At 36.6% G+C, this 15775-nt stretch overlaps 3 protein-coding genes across 10 annotated transcripts in view; 1 reads left to right on the forward strand and 2 right to left on the reverse strand.

Annotated features, from left to right (window-relative positions):
* Window positions 1–1096: 1096 nt before the first annotated feature.
* Window positions 1097–6193, reverse strand: ankef1b (ankyrin repeat and EF-hand domain containing 1b). Of its 3 annotated transcripts, XM_058749151.1 has the most exons (10): window positions 6071–6193; window positions 5551–5954; window positions 5200–5399; window positions 4373–4522; window positions 4169–4292; window positions 2545–3379; window positions 2219–2445; window positions 1518–1645; window positions 1307–1444; window positions 1097–1227 (listed from the first exon to the last, which is right to left on the reverse strand). In XM_058749151.1, exons 2-10 carry the CDS (start codon window positions 5924–5926, stop codon window positions 1165–1167), a joined length of 2241 nt encoding a protein of 746 aa, XP_058605134.1. In that variant the 5' UTR covers window positions 5927–5954; window positions 6071–6193; the 3' UTR covers window positions 1097–1164. The 3 variants fall into 3 exon arrangements, with proteins under 3 accessions (XP_058605134.1, XP_058605135.1, XP_058605136.1); XM_058749152.1 differs by lacking the exon at window positions 6071–6193 and having other exon boundaries at window positions 5551–6050; XM_058749153.1 differs by lacking the exon at window positions 6071–6193 and having other exon boundaries at window positions 5200–5346; window positions 5551–5686.
* Window positions 5354–13822, forward strand: khk (ketohexokinase). Of its 5 annotated transcripts, XM_058749156.1 has the most exons (10): window positions 5354–5488; window positions 6275–6393; window positions 6560–6676; window positions 7463–7597; window positions 7864–7998; window positions 9499–9571; window positions 9739–9885; window positions 10639–10727; window positions 10866–11023; window positions 11117–13822. In XM_058749156.1, the coding sequence occupies exons 2-10, from the start codon at window positions 6302–6304 to the stop codon at window positions 11203–11205; spliced, it is 1035 nt and encodes a 344-aa protein (XP_058605139.1). In that variant the 5' UTR covers window positions 5354–5488; window positions 6275–6301; the 3' UTR covers window positions 11206–13822. The 5 variants fall into 5 exon arrangements, with proteins under 5 accessions (XP_058605139.1, XP_058605138.1, XP_058605141.1 ...); XM_058749155.1 differs by lacking the exon at window positions 5354–5488 and having other exon boundaries at window positions 6152–6393; XM_058749158.1 differs by lacking the exons at window positions 5354–5488; window positions 7864–7998 and having other exon boundaries at window positions 6152–6393.
* A 139-nt stretch (window positions 13823–13961) lies between these two features.
* Window positions 13962–15775, reverse strand: part of emilin1b (elastin microfibril interfacer 1b) — a 28385-nt gene continuing 26571 nt past the window's right edge. For both annotated transcript variants that reach the window (XM_058749150.1, XM_058749149.1), the window contains exon 8: window positions 13962–15770. In XM_058749150.1, the coding sequence (XP_058605133.1) occupies window positions 15448–15770 (323 nt within the window). In that variant the 3' untranslated portion in view covers window positions 13962–15447. The remainder of the gene's footprint in view (window positions 15771–15775) is intronic.

Raw genomic sequence — 15775 nt, forward strand, 5'->3', positions numbered from 1 at the left:
TAGGACCCACACAGACCACAGGCTGAGCACCCCCTGCTGGTCTCACTAACACCTCTTCCAACAGCAACCTAGTTTTCCCAGGAGGTCTCCCATCCAGGTGCTGACCAAGCTCAGCCCTGCTTAGCTTCCATGGGCAACCGGTCTTGGGCTGCAGAGTGATATGGCTGTGGCTGTAGGAAGTGTTATTATGATTTATCGACTCATTCTGACGGCACCCATTCACTGCAGAGGATCCATTGTTGGTCAAGTGATGTACTGCTAAATTTATCCAAATCTGTTCAGATGAAGAAACAAACTCACCTACATCTTTAATGTCCTGAGGTTGAGTAAATTTTAAGCAAATTTCAATTTTTGGGTGAATTATTTCTTTAAACACCACTAAACAGAGTCAGATCTTAGTACAACACCTCTGCTGCCCCGCACATTGTTTCGTGTTCACAATATTTTACATCTACATTCAAAAATAACGTTTTCAGTGTTTCTTCCTGTAACACATCCAGACAAAATTCTCATGTTAATCTTTAAATACCTAAGCAGACCTATTATTCATGTCTTCTTGTCAAACAAAATGTTGTCCCCATTTAAAATTAAGCATTAAATTATACATTATTGTGTCTGACTGCCCCCTACTGGCCAATATGATGGTTTAAATCATGCACGTGTACATGCATATTTCAATCAGAATGACACAATCACTTATAATGATTAATGTGTTACTCTGAAACATGTGACTGTCATCTCCTTTTCCTGTGTTCAGTGGGGGTTGGTGATTAAAGCCAAAGTCACAGGAGAAGCGTAAAGGAAAAAGGCTTATAGAGCAGGTGGTGCTCTCAGTCAGGGGTTTGTATAGCAGTATCCCAAATGGCAGCACACTAAGGTGACCACTGTGCATCTCAATGACTGATTATGAAAGGTTATTTTTATCCACGGTCAAGAAAAGGGATTTTTTTCTGTGGTCCTTCTTTACCTATCTTTCATTTTTTTCTCAAATGACAAAAAACAAACAAGTCTGGGAAAGACTAATTCGTCAGAAATGAAAGACACACAGTAGCTCTGAATGCAAAGCAGCGTTTGAGCAGAGACATTTAATTTATTCCTCCACAGTCGCTCAATCCCATTCAGCTCTTGTTAAAGTGTATGAAGTCCTTGAGAGTCGTCTTTTTGTCAAAGTGTTCCCTTCTCCTTCTCAGTGTGTTGTGGACTGTTGGTAAGATGTTTTCCCCAAAGCTAGAATGCAGAAAACATCAGAAATGTTCAGTGTCTGTCTGTCTATCTATCTATCTATCTATCTGTTTTATTGTCTTACGGTTTTGGGAACAAAGCTGATGTCAGACTTGTTGGTGCCTCTTCTTATCTTGAACTTTGGGTTCTTAACTATGATATTATCTCTCAGGTCTTTTTTCACAGCTGCTGAAACCAATGGTGCTGGTGACCGAATACGCATCTACAAAAACAAAGACAACTCATTAAACATCCAAACTATAGCTACAGAAAGAAAGGTATTTTTTCCCATTCACCTTTTCTTGTGCTGAAGAGGCTATTTTTAAAGTTGGTTTTTCTTTGTCCTTTCTGCTGAATTTGGCCATGAGCATACTAATGATTCTCGCATCGCCATAATTTATAGCAATGTCCAAGCAATTTTGGTCTGTGAACACATAATTATTTAATTGTTTTTGAAATAAATAAAGAACAATATACAAAAAGTAGATGCAGACATAGACTACTGTTACAAACGTTTTCTATTTCAAATACATTTTTTAAACTTTCTATTCATCAAAGAATCCTGAAAGAAATGTATCATGGTTTCAACAAAATTAAGCAGCACAACTGTTTTCAACATTTATGATAATAATAATAATAATATGTTTCTTAAGCACCAAATCAGCATATTAGATTTCTGAAGGATCATGTGACACTGAAGACTAGATTAAAGGCTTTTTTTCCCCTATCACAGGAATAAATTACACTTAAAAAATATTTACATTAAAAAATATATATAATATACACATAATTTAAAATATATTACAATAGAAAAATGAACATTTCACAATATTGCCATTTTTACTGTATTTTTAATAAAATAATGCATCCTTGGTGAGCATAAGAGACTTCTTTCAAATATTCTTAAAATTCTTAATTTAACTCTTACCGACACTAAACTTTTGAAAAATAATATAATGTAGTAGAAATAGAGGTATTTCAATATCAAACCCAGCACCTCTCTTGTTTTTTGCCATGATATTGGCTCCAGCTTTGATGAGATACTCTACACAGCTGAATCGACAGCTTTCAATAGCTCTCATGAGTGGAGTTGCTCCATTCATTGCCACTGCATCCACCACGGCTCCAGACTGCACCAGCATGATGGTGATGTCTACATGACCTGCATGGCAAGCATGGTGGAGGGGCGTCCAGTTAAACTGGTCAACTGCATTGACATCAGCCCTACAGAGTCACAGAAACAAAATATTTTTTTAAAATTACACAGTCTAATGGTCCTGCATTACATTAACATTAAATCTTTAGTTTTCGTAGTAGTATTACCTCAGTGAAATAAGGAATTTAGCTACTTTGTAGTTGCCACAGCTGCACGCTGTCATGAGTGGCGTCTTAAAGAACTGATCTTTGACATCTACAGGCACTTGTTGGGTAAATGCCAGGCTGAGAGATTCTAGATCTCCAGTCTTCACACAGTAATGGATGTTGGAATAGTTCTTTTCAGGCTCATCGATATACCAAGCCGAATCATTCTCAATGGGATGAACTGGTGGCCGGTCTGGGTTGAAACGGTTGGTGTCAGTGAACGGCTGGTAGTTCTCGATCATGTAGTAAGGTAGTCCACTGTCCTCTCTTACTGAGATCTGCTCAGGTGGCATTATGCATATGGGCAATGATGAGGCAGATTTGCCACTCTTCTTTTCCTTGCCACCCTTTCCCTTCTTAGCCTGCTTCGGAGCGTAGGATGAGATGACAAAGGCCTTCTGGAGGTACTTGAGACCTTTGAAAAAGTCATTTACGTTGATGACACTTTCACGGTTTTTGTCATGTTCCATGATGATCCTTTGTAGGTTCTCATTACTTACAGGAACTTGATGTGCTTGAAGCGAAGACACAAAATTCTCCACAGAAACGTTTTCAACAAGTTTGTCGAGTCCCTCAGCAGTTTCAAAGGCTTTGCGCAAAGTTGTCTCATGTTCACAGGACCAGTCGTGAAGGGTGACGGCCCAGAGTTCATTGGGGTTTACGGCATCGGGCGCAGATAGCTTCACATGCATTTTCTCTGCTTTCTTGAGCTCCTTCAGGGCAGCCTTGTGGCCATTGCTTTTGGCGACTTGGCTTGGAAGTTGACCTTCCAGATTCTTTAGTTTGGGATTACATCCTGTTGTAGACCAAAGAGAGCACTGCTATGAATAAAGGTTCAGTCACATTTACCATTGTTCTGCTAATTTTGTTCGAATTGGTCAAATTACTTGATTTGAAAGTGTGTGAGCAGTGTTTAATACATCTCTACTCTATTAATAGACTATGAAGTCTGGACCTTTTTTGGCACAGGATATCTCATGAAAATTTCACAAAAATGGCAGCACCTTAAAGCAGCAGAATATTTTTAGTAATTTTGCATTTCCATTTGCCCCAATAAAAAAAAAATACAGAGAGACTGATTACTGTGGTCAGAAGAGAGAAAGATTTCCTGTTGAATTTGCTGTTGTATTAGAAAAGCTCACTTAGCAGCAATAACCAGGTAATAAAACTACAGTACAGTTTATTAAATGTACATTCAATGTACGTTTTCAAGAACTTAAAAATATACATAATTAAATCTGTATAAATGCATCAACAAACTCTGTGAAAAGGGTCCATAATGCAAATTTCATAACGCAAAACTGCACGATTTTTAATGACCGCCTTTAATTCAAGTCACGACAAGTTACATTAACTTTTATAGCACTTTATACAATAGAGATTGTTTCAAAGCAGCTTCTCAGTTAGCAAGACAATAGTATTATCAGTTCAGTTTAATAACTGTGTAAAGTTCATTATGAAACAAGTTCAATTCACTGATAAGCAGCTCCACTGAAGACAGCACTGTGTCATTATTCAGGTCAATGTTTTTAAATCAATCAGTACTTGTTTTTGGGAAAATGGAAAGATATTAGACCCAGCCCACCTCTCTGGGCCAGGAATCTACAGCACTCATTAAAGCCTCCAGTAGCAGCGAAGTGCAGTGGTGTGTTGTCCTTTGTTGAGCTGATACCCAAGTCAGCAGAGTATGCAGAAAGCACCTTTAAAACCTGTATAAAGCAGAGACCGTAATACTCTCCAAAGTGAAACAAAGGTGAATTTTGAGCTATTCAGAATGCTATGGCATAACCTCAAGAAAACCTCCTTCTGCAGCAAAGTGAGCAGCACATTTTCCTTCTTGATCAAGCAAGTCAGGATTCCCTCCTTTTTGTAAAATGGCTCTGACAAGCTTCACAGCACCAGCCTTAGATGCCTCCATGAGCGCAGAGCATCGTGTCACCTTTGAAGAGCCAAAACATAACAAATATACCAATTCAACGCCATAAAAATCCACATTTTCATGCTGACCTATTAAGCAGACTGTATCATATTTTATACGGAAATTTCTAAGGACTCCAAATTGTCAATATGATCAAAACTTTGTTAGCATATATATATTTCAAAATGTGTTTATCAAATATGATATATTAGGCTTTTGAGGAGCATTTATTTTTCATCTCAATCATAATTGTATTGCATTGCATTATATGTTTTGTCCCCCCACAATAAAATCTAATCTTCAGGGCTTTGATCATAAAGCAAAACATTTAAGCATCTTACTAAGACAAATTATTGAGCGAGAGACAGTTACAATTAATATTTAAATGCATTTTGTGCAAGAAGCCTGCGACATTGTTATAAAGATCTCACTGATCTTCATTACAAGCTATCGGAATTTTTGGCCATATAAATAATACTTTTTGACCATTAGCAACCGAACAATATTGCTCAGTTTGGACCTCTAAATAAAGTTTTTTTGTCCTAATATGAGCTCCATATTATCCCTATATCATACTATATGAGCTATAAAAGTAATTCTAATATTATATCTTTGAATCATCTATGCATACAATTTTTTAAACATATAAGGGAACATTAATCTGATTCTGAGCTATGATTTGAGGACAGATCTCAAACCTGATTTACTGCATTTGGATCAGCTCCTTTCTCCAAAATGTGTATGCACAGATCTTCACAGTCCTTTGCATTCTCACAGGCGAACACAAGCAGTGGCTTCCCCGAGTTAGAAACATTGTTGACATTTGCATTGCAGCTGAGCGCCATCTGCAGGCAGAGAGCATGTTCTTTAGCTGGAGAGATGCAGTAGAACAGCACCCCTACAAACGAAGAGTATGATTAGTAAAAGCAACAGATATAACCGAGGAAATGACAATAAATACTTTTAGATACTTTGAGACTTCAACAGGTAAATAAATTGTAAACAAGTTCGATTAAAATTGTAGTGTACATATAAATATATGTTCTTACCTTTTCCCTCTTCATCTGTGAGATTCACATTTGCATGATTTGTGATCAAAAGATACACAATATTGAAGTAGCCCAACTGTGCAGCCAGCATCAGTGGTGTGCGGCCCTTCTTGTCCTGTATGTCAGGATGGGCTCCCAGTGACAGAAGAAACCGTATCAAGTCTTCATCACGGTCCAAAGAGGCCTGGTACAAGGCACCGAGTCCCTGTTTGGGTTCAGTCAGATTTAGAAGACTGGATACACCCATGTCGACCATCTTATTTATCTGTGGTTTGTCCTTCTCCCGTACATATTGCAGGAGTTTATAGATCTGGAGGACCTCCAGGTTGCCTTCCGCCACCCAGCTCATCATCACACTTTCTGAAGTCTCCTCCATTCTCTTATCTTCGTGTTAGTCTTCAGAACTAATTAATCATATTAAAAACATTTAAGCAGTGGGCCAACTGAAAGCCTGTCAGATCATGTGTACATTCAAATATTTAGAAGTGATTTTAAACAACAAATGCATTTTAGAACTTACTACAAAAACGTAACGGACAGCACAGTTTCGGCTGCACTCGGTAAAGATCGGGAATCGTCGGCCTGACACTTTCGGCCACACTCGGTAAAAGCCGTTAGACTTCGTGTCCATGTTTACGCTCTCCCATTCACTCTGAAAGATAAACGTTCTCCAGTTCCTGTGCGGAACAGTGTAACGTAATGACCTTTCGTCTCATGTCCATAGTTCAGGATTTCGTTCTGCAGGAAGAATATGGGAGACAAAAAGATACTCAGCATTGGTTTGGTGTGTCTGGATATCATAAATGTTGTGGATAAATACCCGGAAGAAGATACTGATACTAGGTGAGAAATTCCGATAATATTGTACAGTTGCTAATCATTTCTTGATGCACTTTTTGCGGTAGTGTTCCGAACGCATAATCAGTCTGACCATAAAGAGCATCCTGCTATACACTGTAGTTAATGTTGCATCACAGGTGTTATAAAATTACGTGCAACTGGTTGGTAGGTGTTTGTCTCAGAGATGGCAGAGGGGAGGAAATGCATCAAACACGTGCACAATTTTGTCTCTGCTTGGGGCCCCGTGTGCATTTATGGGGTCTTTGGCTCCTGGACCAGTAGCTGAGTAAGTATTTTCTACCTACTATTATTCATCAACATTTTTAGAGTATTATGTACATTTTATTTATACATGCATGCTTTTATTATTTTCAGCAATGCTGTGTATTTGATCAAAATACAACAAAAACAGTCATATTGAAAAATATTATTAATACATTTTTTCTATTATTATTTATTATTCTGTGTTATTGCATGTATTGCAATTTATTCCCATGATGGCAAAGCTGAATTTTCAGCATCTTTACTCCAGTCTTCAGTGTCACATGATCCTTAAAAATGCATTCAAATATGCTGATTAGGCACTTAAGAAACATTTATTATCAATGCTGAAAACAGTTGCACTGTTTGCCAAAACCATAATTTTTTCAGGATTCTTTGAATTTCATTTATTTGAAAAAAAATCTTTTGTAACATTATAAACATATTTACTGTAACTTTTGATCAATTTAATGCATCTTTGCTAAATAAAAGTATTAATTTATTTGAAAAGAATCTTACTTTTCCCAGACTTTTGAATGGTAATGTATCACAGTTTCCAAAATATAATGTAGCTCAACTGTTTTCAACATTGATAATAATAAGAAATGTCCAAATCATCATATTAGAATGATTTCTGAAGGATCATGTGACACTGAAAACTGTACACTGGATGCATTTTCATCTTTTCTTACTCCTGCAACTTATATCAGCAGAAATACACTTTCCTGTCCCTCACACAACTTTAGTTTACATACGCCGCACACTTAAGTTCTGTATGCATATACTTTTCCTTGCTAATTTGTTCTTCTAGCTTCATCTTGAATGACTTTCAAATGTACAAGATTGACATCTCTCTTCTTCTGGAGCATGCTGAATGCTCCTTTCCAGCTTCTGTAGTAATCAGCAGTGTGACGACAGGAAGCCGTACAATTCTGCATATGAACAGGTTTGTGTGCGAGTTTGTGTGTACTGTAAGTACTATGAAGCTCTTTCCTCACAGGATGGCTGTCGCAGCAGATCGCATCAAAACAACAATTGAAAATGTACTAATTGCTCAGAGTGGTAATGCTTTTTTTCCTTTAAAGGGTGCACTAAAGGTGCATGGTTCAAAGTTCAGTGTGGCAGGCTTTGTGAGCCTGTTATATGTTTCCTGCCCAAATCACTCAGTAGTGCATATGGGTCACTGCAATACCTCTCTGTTTGCTGCACTAGTTTCATCGTGGGGGATTTTGCACGGCTTGGGGTGGACATATCTGGTGTGGCTTGGCAGCCGTGGGGCGAGACCCCGTGCGCCTGTTGTGTGGTGTGTCCCACCAAAGGCTCTCGCACTGTCGTGCTCTCGGACACGTAAGAGTAGCATCCAAAGTCACAATAATCACGACAAAGCCAAAGTTAGATGGGTACTTGGTAAATTACCATTTCCCATTCTCAAACATAATCTGAGAATGTCTTTCTGCAATGGCACTGCAGTAATTGACAATAATTTAGTTTTAAAGTAGTTGCCATTAACAAATCATGCCAATTTGACATTGCATGCATTAATTTGAGTGCTTATTTTGGGGGGAATTTGTTATTTTCAGTTCATTTATGTTTTACAATTAAATGTCTGTTTTATATGAGATTATTTTATTTAATCGTTTTAAACAACACACAACAGCACACAATGTCAAAGCTTACTAACTAACTAGCTAACTTATTCCACGGCTCTCTGAAATGTGATTCTGACAGATCAGTTGCTACATTCTATGGCTAAATATTGTATATGTAATATGTATATAATTACCACTAAACTATATAAATGAATTATGACTTTTACATCATTATGAAGCTCACATCATTATGTAAATGTATTTGGTAAGCAGCCGTGTAATAAGTTGCATAATGTCCAGTCAGCCATTCAGTCAGCTTGTTTCTAAAAAATAAAAAAGGTAATTGTGACTTATCTCACAGTTTTGGCTTTTTTCCTCAGAATTGAAAAATATAAAGATCTCAATTAAATATATAAACATCTTGCAGTTCTGACTTTGTAAAACTCACAATTCTGAGAAGAGAAGTTTGAATTGGGAGATAAACTAGCAATTGTGAGAAAAAGTTGCAATTAGCTTTTTATTTTTAATTCTGTGGGGAAAAAACAGAATTGCGATTCTGAGGGAAAAAATTGAATGGCGACATAAATTCTGAGATGTAAAATCAGAATACGTGAGTCTGAAAAAAAAAGTATATTATTTTTCTCAGAATTGTGAATTTATATCTCAATATTTTGAGTTTTTTTCTTCTTCTTAGACTTCTGAATTGTGAGATTAAAAAAAAATCACAATTACATTTTTCTATATTTTATCCTGCCTTTTATCCGGCTCCCATAAAGTCCTGATCACCCGGTTAAGGTTTATTTTTGTGGTTAAGACTGGCTGAATGTACATTGTCCTCACTTTCAATTGCTTTGTTTGTAGCAAACTAATATATAAAACAACACTTATTTTCACCTAGGCCTTGAATAATATTTCTAGTCTCTAAAACCTGTTTTGAGAACTTCCAAAATCGTTTCCCTCTTTGCTGAGAAGCAGACTTTGGTTTATAATCACAATTATATTGTAATCACAGCCCAGAGCTGACTATTTGTCTCTACTGATGACTGTTATCAAATGCTTTAACCTTTCACTGATTCAGTTTGTGACTATAAACAGTTTTTTTAATAATATGATTACAGCAGATCATGTCAAAATAATGGATAGTGACCTATCATGTACACAAAGTACAATCATTATTTACTGATCGTTCTTTTAACTCTGATTCTTGTAGTCTAAAATACAAGAGAACTTTCATCAGCTATTCTCTCTGTTTAATCAGAAACTTGCCAGATGTTTCTGTACACGATTTCTCAAAGGTGGACCTGAGCCAGTACAAGTGGATCCACTGGGAGGTGAGAGTGTCCGCCAAATATCTTTCATTTGCTTCATAGTAAGACTCCCAAGTTTGCACCAGTCACACTGAAACACTATTTAATTCATTCTGAGCTGTGTTTAATAGCTTTATTCCAGAGAATAAAGTAGAGAACTAAAGCTGATTGTTTTATGAATGCATTGTCAGGGCCGTAATGCTGACGAACAAGTGAAGATGATTGAGAGGGTGAGAGAGTATAACAGCAAACAGGAAGAGAAGAACAGGATCACCATCTCTGTGGAAATTGAGAAGACCAGGGAACCCCTCTACCAGCTCTTCCCTCTTGGTGATTTGGTATGATTTTACTACATTTCAAACAAACTTCACATGCATAAAACACATTATGTTAACGTGGATAAACCACATAGTCAAATGTTCTTTGTAAACTGGTTTTAGACTGTCAGATCAATCAAAATATTCACATTTTGAACATTTATTTAAAATATTTTATTTAAATGTATTGTATGTATTGGGGTCAGTGTGATTATTTTATGATTGCCTATTTTACTATTATGATTATTTAAGGAAGCATTAAATTGATCAGAAATGGCAGTAAAGATATTTATAATTTTATAAAAGATTTCAAATTGTTTAAAATTCAGCTTTGTGATCACAGGAAAAATTACATTTAAAAGACTACAATGGAAAACATTTATTTTAAATTGTAATAATATTGCTCAATATTATTGTGTTTATTGTATTAAATATATTATATAAATTATATATTTAAATGAGACAATTTTAAATATATTTTAAAATGTCAAAATATATGACTTATAAGTAGGTCCATTTTTTTGCTTTGATTTTGAAAAATCTTTAAATAAACAGAACTGAGAATACTGAACTGGGAGCCATAATATATGATAAATACACATTCAACAAAATATTTAATAAATGAACATGCAAGAAGCATAAGATTTAAAGGAGCAGTGCATTTAAATACTGTGGAAATCTGTGTGTGCCGATTATATATGCAGGCCAGCTGATAAGCTTTGAGACATGTTTGTACACTGCACAGCCTGTTTATCTGTGGCTGCTTTCACTCAGGTCTTTGTCAGTAAGGATGTGGCCCAGCACTTTGGGTTTACCTCAGCCGCTGCTGCATTGAAGGGTTTCTATGGTCGTGTGAGAAAGGGGTGAGTCAGTGGTGTAAAACCTCCACTAGATGTCATTAGTGATCCAAAAATTCTAAACCATATCTATTCATAGTCACTGTTGTTCTTTTGAAATTTTAGCTGTTCCATGTGTTTAGATGAGTTTGCTTGTGTGTCTAGAGCTACCCTCATTTGTGCCTGGGCAGAAAAGGGAGCGGATGCCATGGGTCCTGATGGTGTAATAATCCATTCAGATGCATTCCCACCTGAGAAGCTTGTAGACACACTTGGAGCAGGAGATACGTTCAATGCTTCTGTGATCTATTCCCTTTCCAACGGTAAGGATGTAGGTCTGATTCTGAAACACAAAGAAGTTAGGGGTTATTGCAAGTTGTGGATATAAAACAAGCCGGTTCCTTTCTCTTTCTGCAGGGGCAGCCTACAGGATGCTCTCACATTTGGCTGCCAGATTGCAGGCAAAAAATGCGGCATCCACGGATATGATGGAATTTTACACTGAACATGGCGGAGAGGTGCACAGCTTGTCAGCTGCTGATAAATTTAACTAGCATTGTAAGCCAGTAGCCATTGTCAAGGCATGATGAGGTACTGAAAAATGTTGCTTCACATAGAAAAGACTAATGTATATGCAAAGGATAAATCTAAATAATGATGGTATAGCCTACTGATGTTTTTCTGTGTTAGAATTAATAAATTAATTGAAAAAAACAATAACTTACAATTCTTCACTTCTGCATTAAAAAAATATCACAAAGAAAATATAACTTTAGGATTTTTTTGTACACTACCAGTCAAATATTTGGAATAATATTTTTGTAAATACTTTTGAAAGACGTCTTTAATTGTTGCATCAAAAATACAGTAAAAATGTTAATACTGTGACATATTATTACAATTTAAAATAACTGTTTTCTTTTTTAATATACTTTAAAGTGTAATTAATTTATTCCTGTGATGGCAAAACTGAATTTTCAGCTTTATAACTTTAGTCTTCACTGGCACACGATCCTTCGGAAATCATTCTAATATGCTGATTTGCTGCTCTAGAAACATTTTTTATTATTATCAGTGTTGAGTAATACAGTGATACACTTTTTTTTCAAAAGTTTGGGGAAAAAATTAATACTGTTATTTATAAAGGATGCATTAAGTGAAAACCTTCATAATGCTACAAAAGATTTCTATTTCAAATAAATGCAGTTCTTTTGAATTTTATTCACTTTATTGCATTAAACAGCAAAAACTGTTTCAACACTGATAATAAAAATAACTATTATTAATAAGAGCACCAAATGAATATCTAAGTCAAATAATATTGCACAATATTACTTTTTTACTGTACTTTTGATCAAATAAATGCAGCTTTGATGAACGTAAGAGACTTTTTATGAACACATTAGTCTAAACTTCTAACCTAAACCTGTATTGAAGATTGTGAGCATACTATCCAACAGTGCTTTGATAATACTTATGAGTTATGAGGAGAAGTTCAGGGATATTGTTCCCTGATTGATACTGAATGTTGGCAAGCATCTCTGCATCGGTAGGGAGCACAGGCCTGTGCGTTTGCACTGTATGCAGAGAAAAAGAGACAGAGGAAGACAGCTGAATATAAGTGAACAAAGATGAAAGACAAACAGGATACATGACATTTTCCCACCCAATCCCATTTAGACACAGCTGGCCAGCACTACACGGATTCTTTTACCACACCCAGTGTGCAATAATGACACCCTGTCTGTCTGACAATATCTGTTTGACATTTACTTTGGGGAAAATTATACAAATGGAATTTCTTTAAGCCTACGTATTAAATCTTTTTTTTTTTTTTTTTGGATATACTGTAAAATGCACTCTTTTCTCAAATTTGTGGAAATACTGTATCACATGCCTAGAAATCTGTAGCAATCACTGACAAATGTAAGTCATTTTGGTGACTGTAGGTAGAGTAGTTCTTACTTTTCCAACTTTAAACATACTTAGCATGAAATTAACCCCATGAGCAAAGATTCATCAGTGCACATTATTCCAAAGAAAAAATTACTTGAATGTAACTTACTGTACCTCAAAACCAACTTTCCTTTTCAGCCACAGACATGAATATCCGAGAAGACAAGGAAACCAATAACCAAATAGCTATTTATTAATCATAGGCTATGTAGTAGTTGAAAGTTATTCATGACTCAGTTGTTGCAGTAGTATACAATGGATTTAAAAAAAAAAAAAAAAAAATGCTTGTCCTTTTGGATAAGTCGAGAATCTCTCAAGAGGGAAGTTGGGCATCAGTCTCCACATCCTGATTAAAAAGCCTCCTCTAATGTGCATGGCATACCAATGTTTTTTCCTCTGAAATTTCATGTTCAGCTCATCTCCATTTTGCACTTTGGATGATCTAATCCAATCCTGATGGATAAAATAATGTTTCATCCTAATTACATTGACTATTCTGTTTAATTTGGAAATATGTTTCATTGCAAAAGTAAAAAGGGTTGTGAATGCCATTTCATGCTGACTTCATCAAAGAAAAGAAAAAACAAACAAACAGATGTTTGACTTTCCCTACGGACTGTATTTAGAGTTCTTAAAGTTGTAAAAGCAATAAAGAAATACAATATGAAGAAACAGAATAAAAACATAACTCCCAAATGGTGGCACGTAACAGAAAGAGGGCAGATGGTTCACTTACCAACACTTTGTCTAGACACCAGTGACTTGACAAGCAGAAGGCATTATTCATCATAAACTACATCCCCATATGACTATGGATGGACACCCAGAAATGTTTTTCTTTCCATTAAATCGCAAGCCAATCTCCAAACGACTTCTCTGGCTTGCGACGTGGAAAATTAAATGCATTATGCACTCCTCTCCTTAATCACAGCATTTCTGTGTACATGCCTCTAAAAATAAGTTTTAAAAACAGAAACGGCGGGTCTTTTCTATTTGAGAACATGCTTTCAATCACATTTTGCTTTGACAAATGAGCCAGCAACTCCAGTATGGACTTTTTCCATGTTGAATAGAGAAGTCACAGACAGTGGCAAAACTTTCACCATCAATCACTGACTGGAATTCTATTCAACAGACTCAAGGTTCATGAGTACCAGAACGCTCCTCATTGTGTTTGAGACAATGAACAGTATAGTCTGCTTAGTGTTTTGAACAATGCCGGTGCTAAATTAAATGGTATGTCTTCCAGTAATCCTATACCTGACAAAACCCCATAAAACTAAGTTTAGCAGAGAGTAAAATGTGTAAAATTAAATATCTTTATTTGAAACACACGTGTTGCCAATGTACACATTCAAGGTAACAGGTTAAACCGTGAGAGGGAACTATAAAATCTTAGATCTGGTCTCTTTTACATGTAAATAGATGTTTTAATGCTTACGTTGCTGCCGTAGCTTCCATTTTATGAGCTGGGGAATCTCTTTATAACTAAACATAATAAATGAAACACAGCACATAAAAGATAGCAGCCTTCATTTTCAACATTCTTGACCATACGAAGTTTGAAAATTCATTGCGTTATACAGAGATCTTTTCTCTCAACGTGCTGTGAAATTGCACAAGCATGTTTTAAACAAGAAAAAGCAAAAGCCGCGTAGTTCAAAATTTTTTTCTTTGGGCTGTCGTACAGTAAACATTCAAGCGAGACCACACAGCAAGAAATGGTTGATGAAGGACACCCTCTGAATCCTCAGCGTTGTTATTCTTCAAATGCACTTAGTTGAACCACATAAAGGACATACTCTGTTTGATAATAATCTCCATTGAGCGCTCAGGCTGGGAATATGAATATGGAGCGAAATGCAATGGTCCTCCGCTCCAGTAGAACTGATGTCTTTGTAAACGCTTCAACGGGATCACAAAATGCAGGATGATGCATGTACAAAAAGCCCTTTTTTGTTGGTTAGATAAGCTGTTGGAATTCAGCGGAAACCGTGTGCCTGAGGAACGAAGATTTCATTGCATTCATCTTTTTTTCCAGAGGCAGAGTTTGTATGGAAAGCATATTATCAAGTTGGATAATATATTGAAAGCTTCCTGAAATCATTAACTACCAACCACATATTTAATTAAGTAAAGCGTCTTTGGCAAGAGCAGGATGTTACTCCTGGAAAACATGGCACTTGCAAAATAAAAAATAGAAAGAATCAAAATGAAAGCACATACTGTACTTTTAAAGACCATCCCTTGACTCAAAGCAAAAAAAGGAGCACAGGATTTAAAACATTCACAGCAAAAATATGAATTCCTTTCATCAAATCTCCCAAATTCCACACCCATCAGCCTAACCTATATAACCCTGACTGTGAGTCAAGCTCTTTGGCAGAAGAGTACTTTTCCGTGCAGTGGCATACATGGGAAGTCGAACAGACCTCATGGTCATCTTCGGTGCATGAGAGATTATTCATAACTCATGCCTGTGATTCATATAAAATGGAAATATCTCAATAAGAACATTGTCAACAATGGTCGCACAAACCTGCAGTAGTATTTGTTACAACACTTCTCCAAAATTCGGGTTAGGATTACATATCAAGGGCAACAGTTCCTCCAATTAAAATTATATTCTCTGTTCAAGGAGTTCATAGGAGGTCTAACAACATCCGTAGATTTGGAAACGATACCGAAGGAATGCATCGGCATCCCAGGTGGATAAGCGTCATTTAGAGTGTCTCTTTCTAGCCCCGTCGTTTTGCTGGTCTTCTGATTAGTCTCAGTGCTAATCAGACCACTACACATCTTCATATAGAAGCATACCACTGAAGATAGTTAAAGGCTCCACTGAATGGGCCAGTTTGCCCATAACCAGGTCTATGCAGACTGTGTCGCCCACCTGAAGGGGCAGGATGATGTTGAAGACAGCCAGAGAACCTGGTGTTGGTTTGGCCTCGGCCATGGGTTTGTTTTCTAACCCTTCCGGTTGGTAACCCGCTGAGTCCACCCGAGCCATGCCATAGTTAGACCTGGAGAGCACGGCTTCAATCTTCTCATTTTTGTGACCGGTCAGGATAGCGCTGAAGAAGTAGCGTCCATCTAGTGGTGCAGTAAAGATACCTGTA

This window comes from Onychostoma macrolepis, chromosome 17 (assembly GCF_012432095.1).
Source record: "Onychostoma macrolepis isolate SWU-2019 chromosome 17, ASM1243209v1, whole genome shotgun sequence".
Lineage (NCBI taxonomy): Eukaryota > Metazoa > Chordata > Actinopteri > Cypriniformes > Cyprinidae > Onychostoma > Onychostoma macrolepis.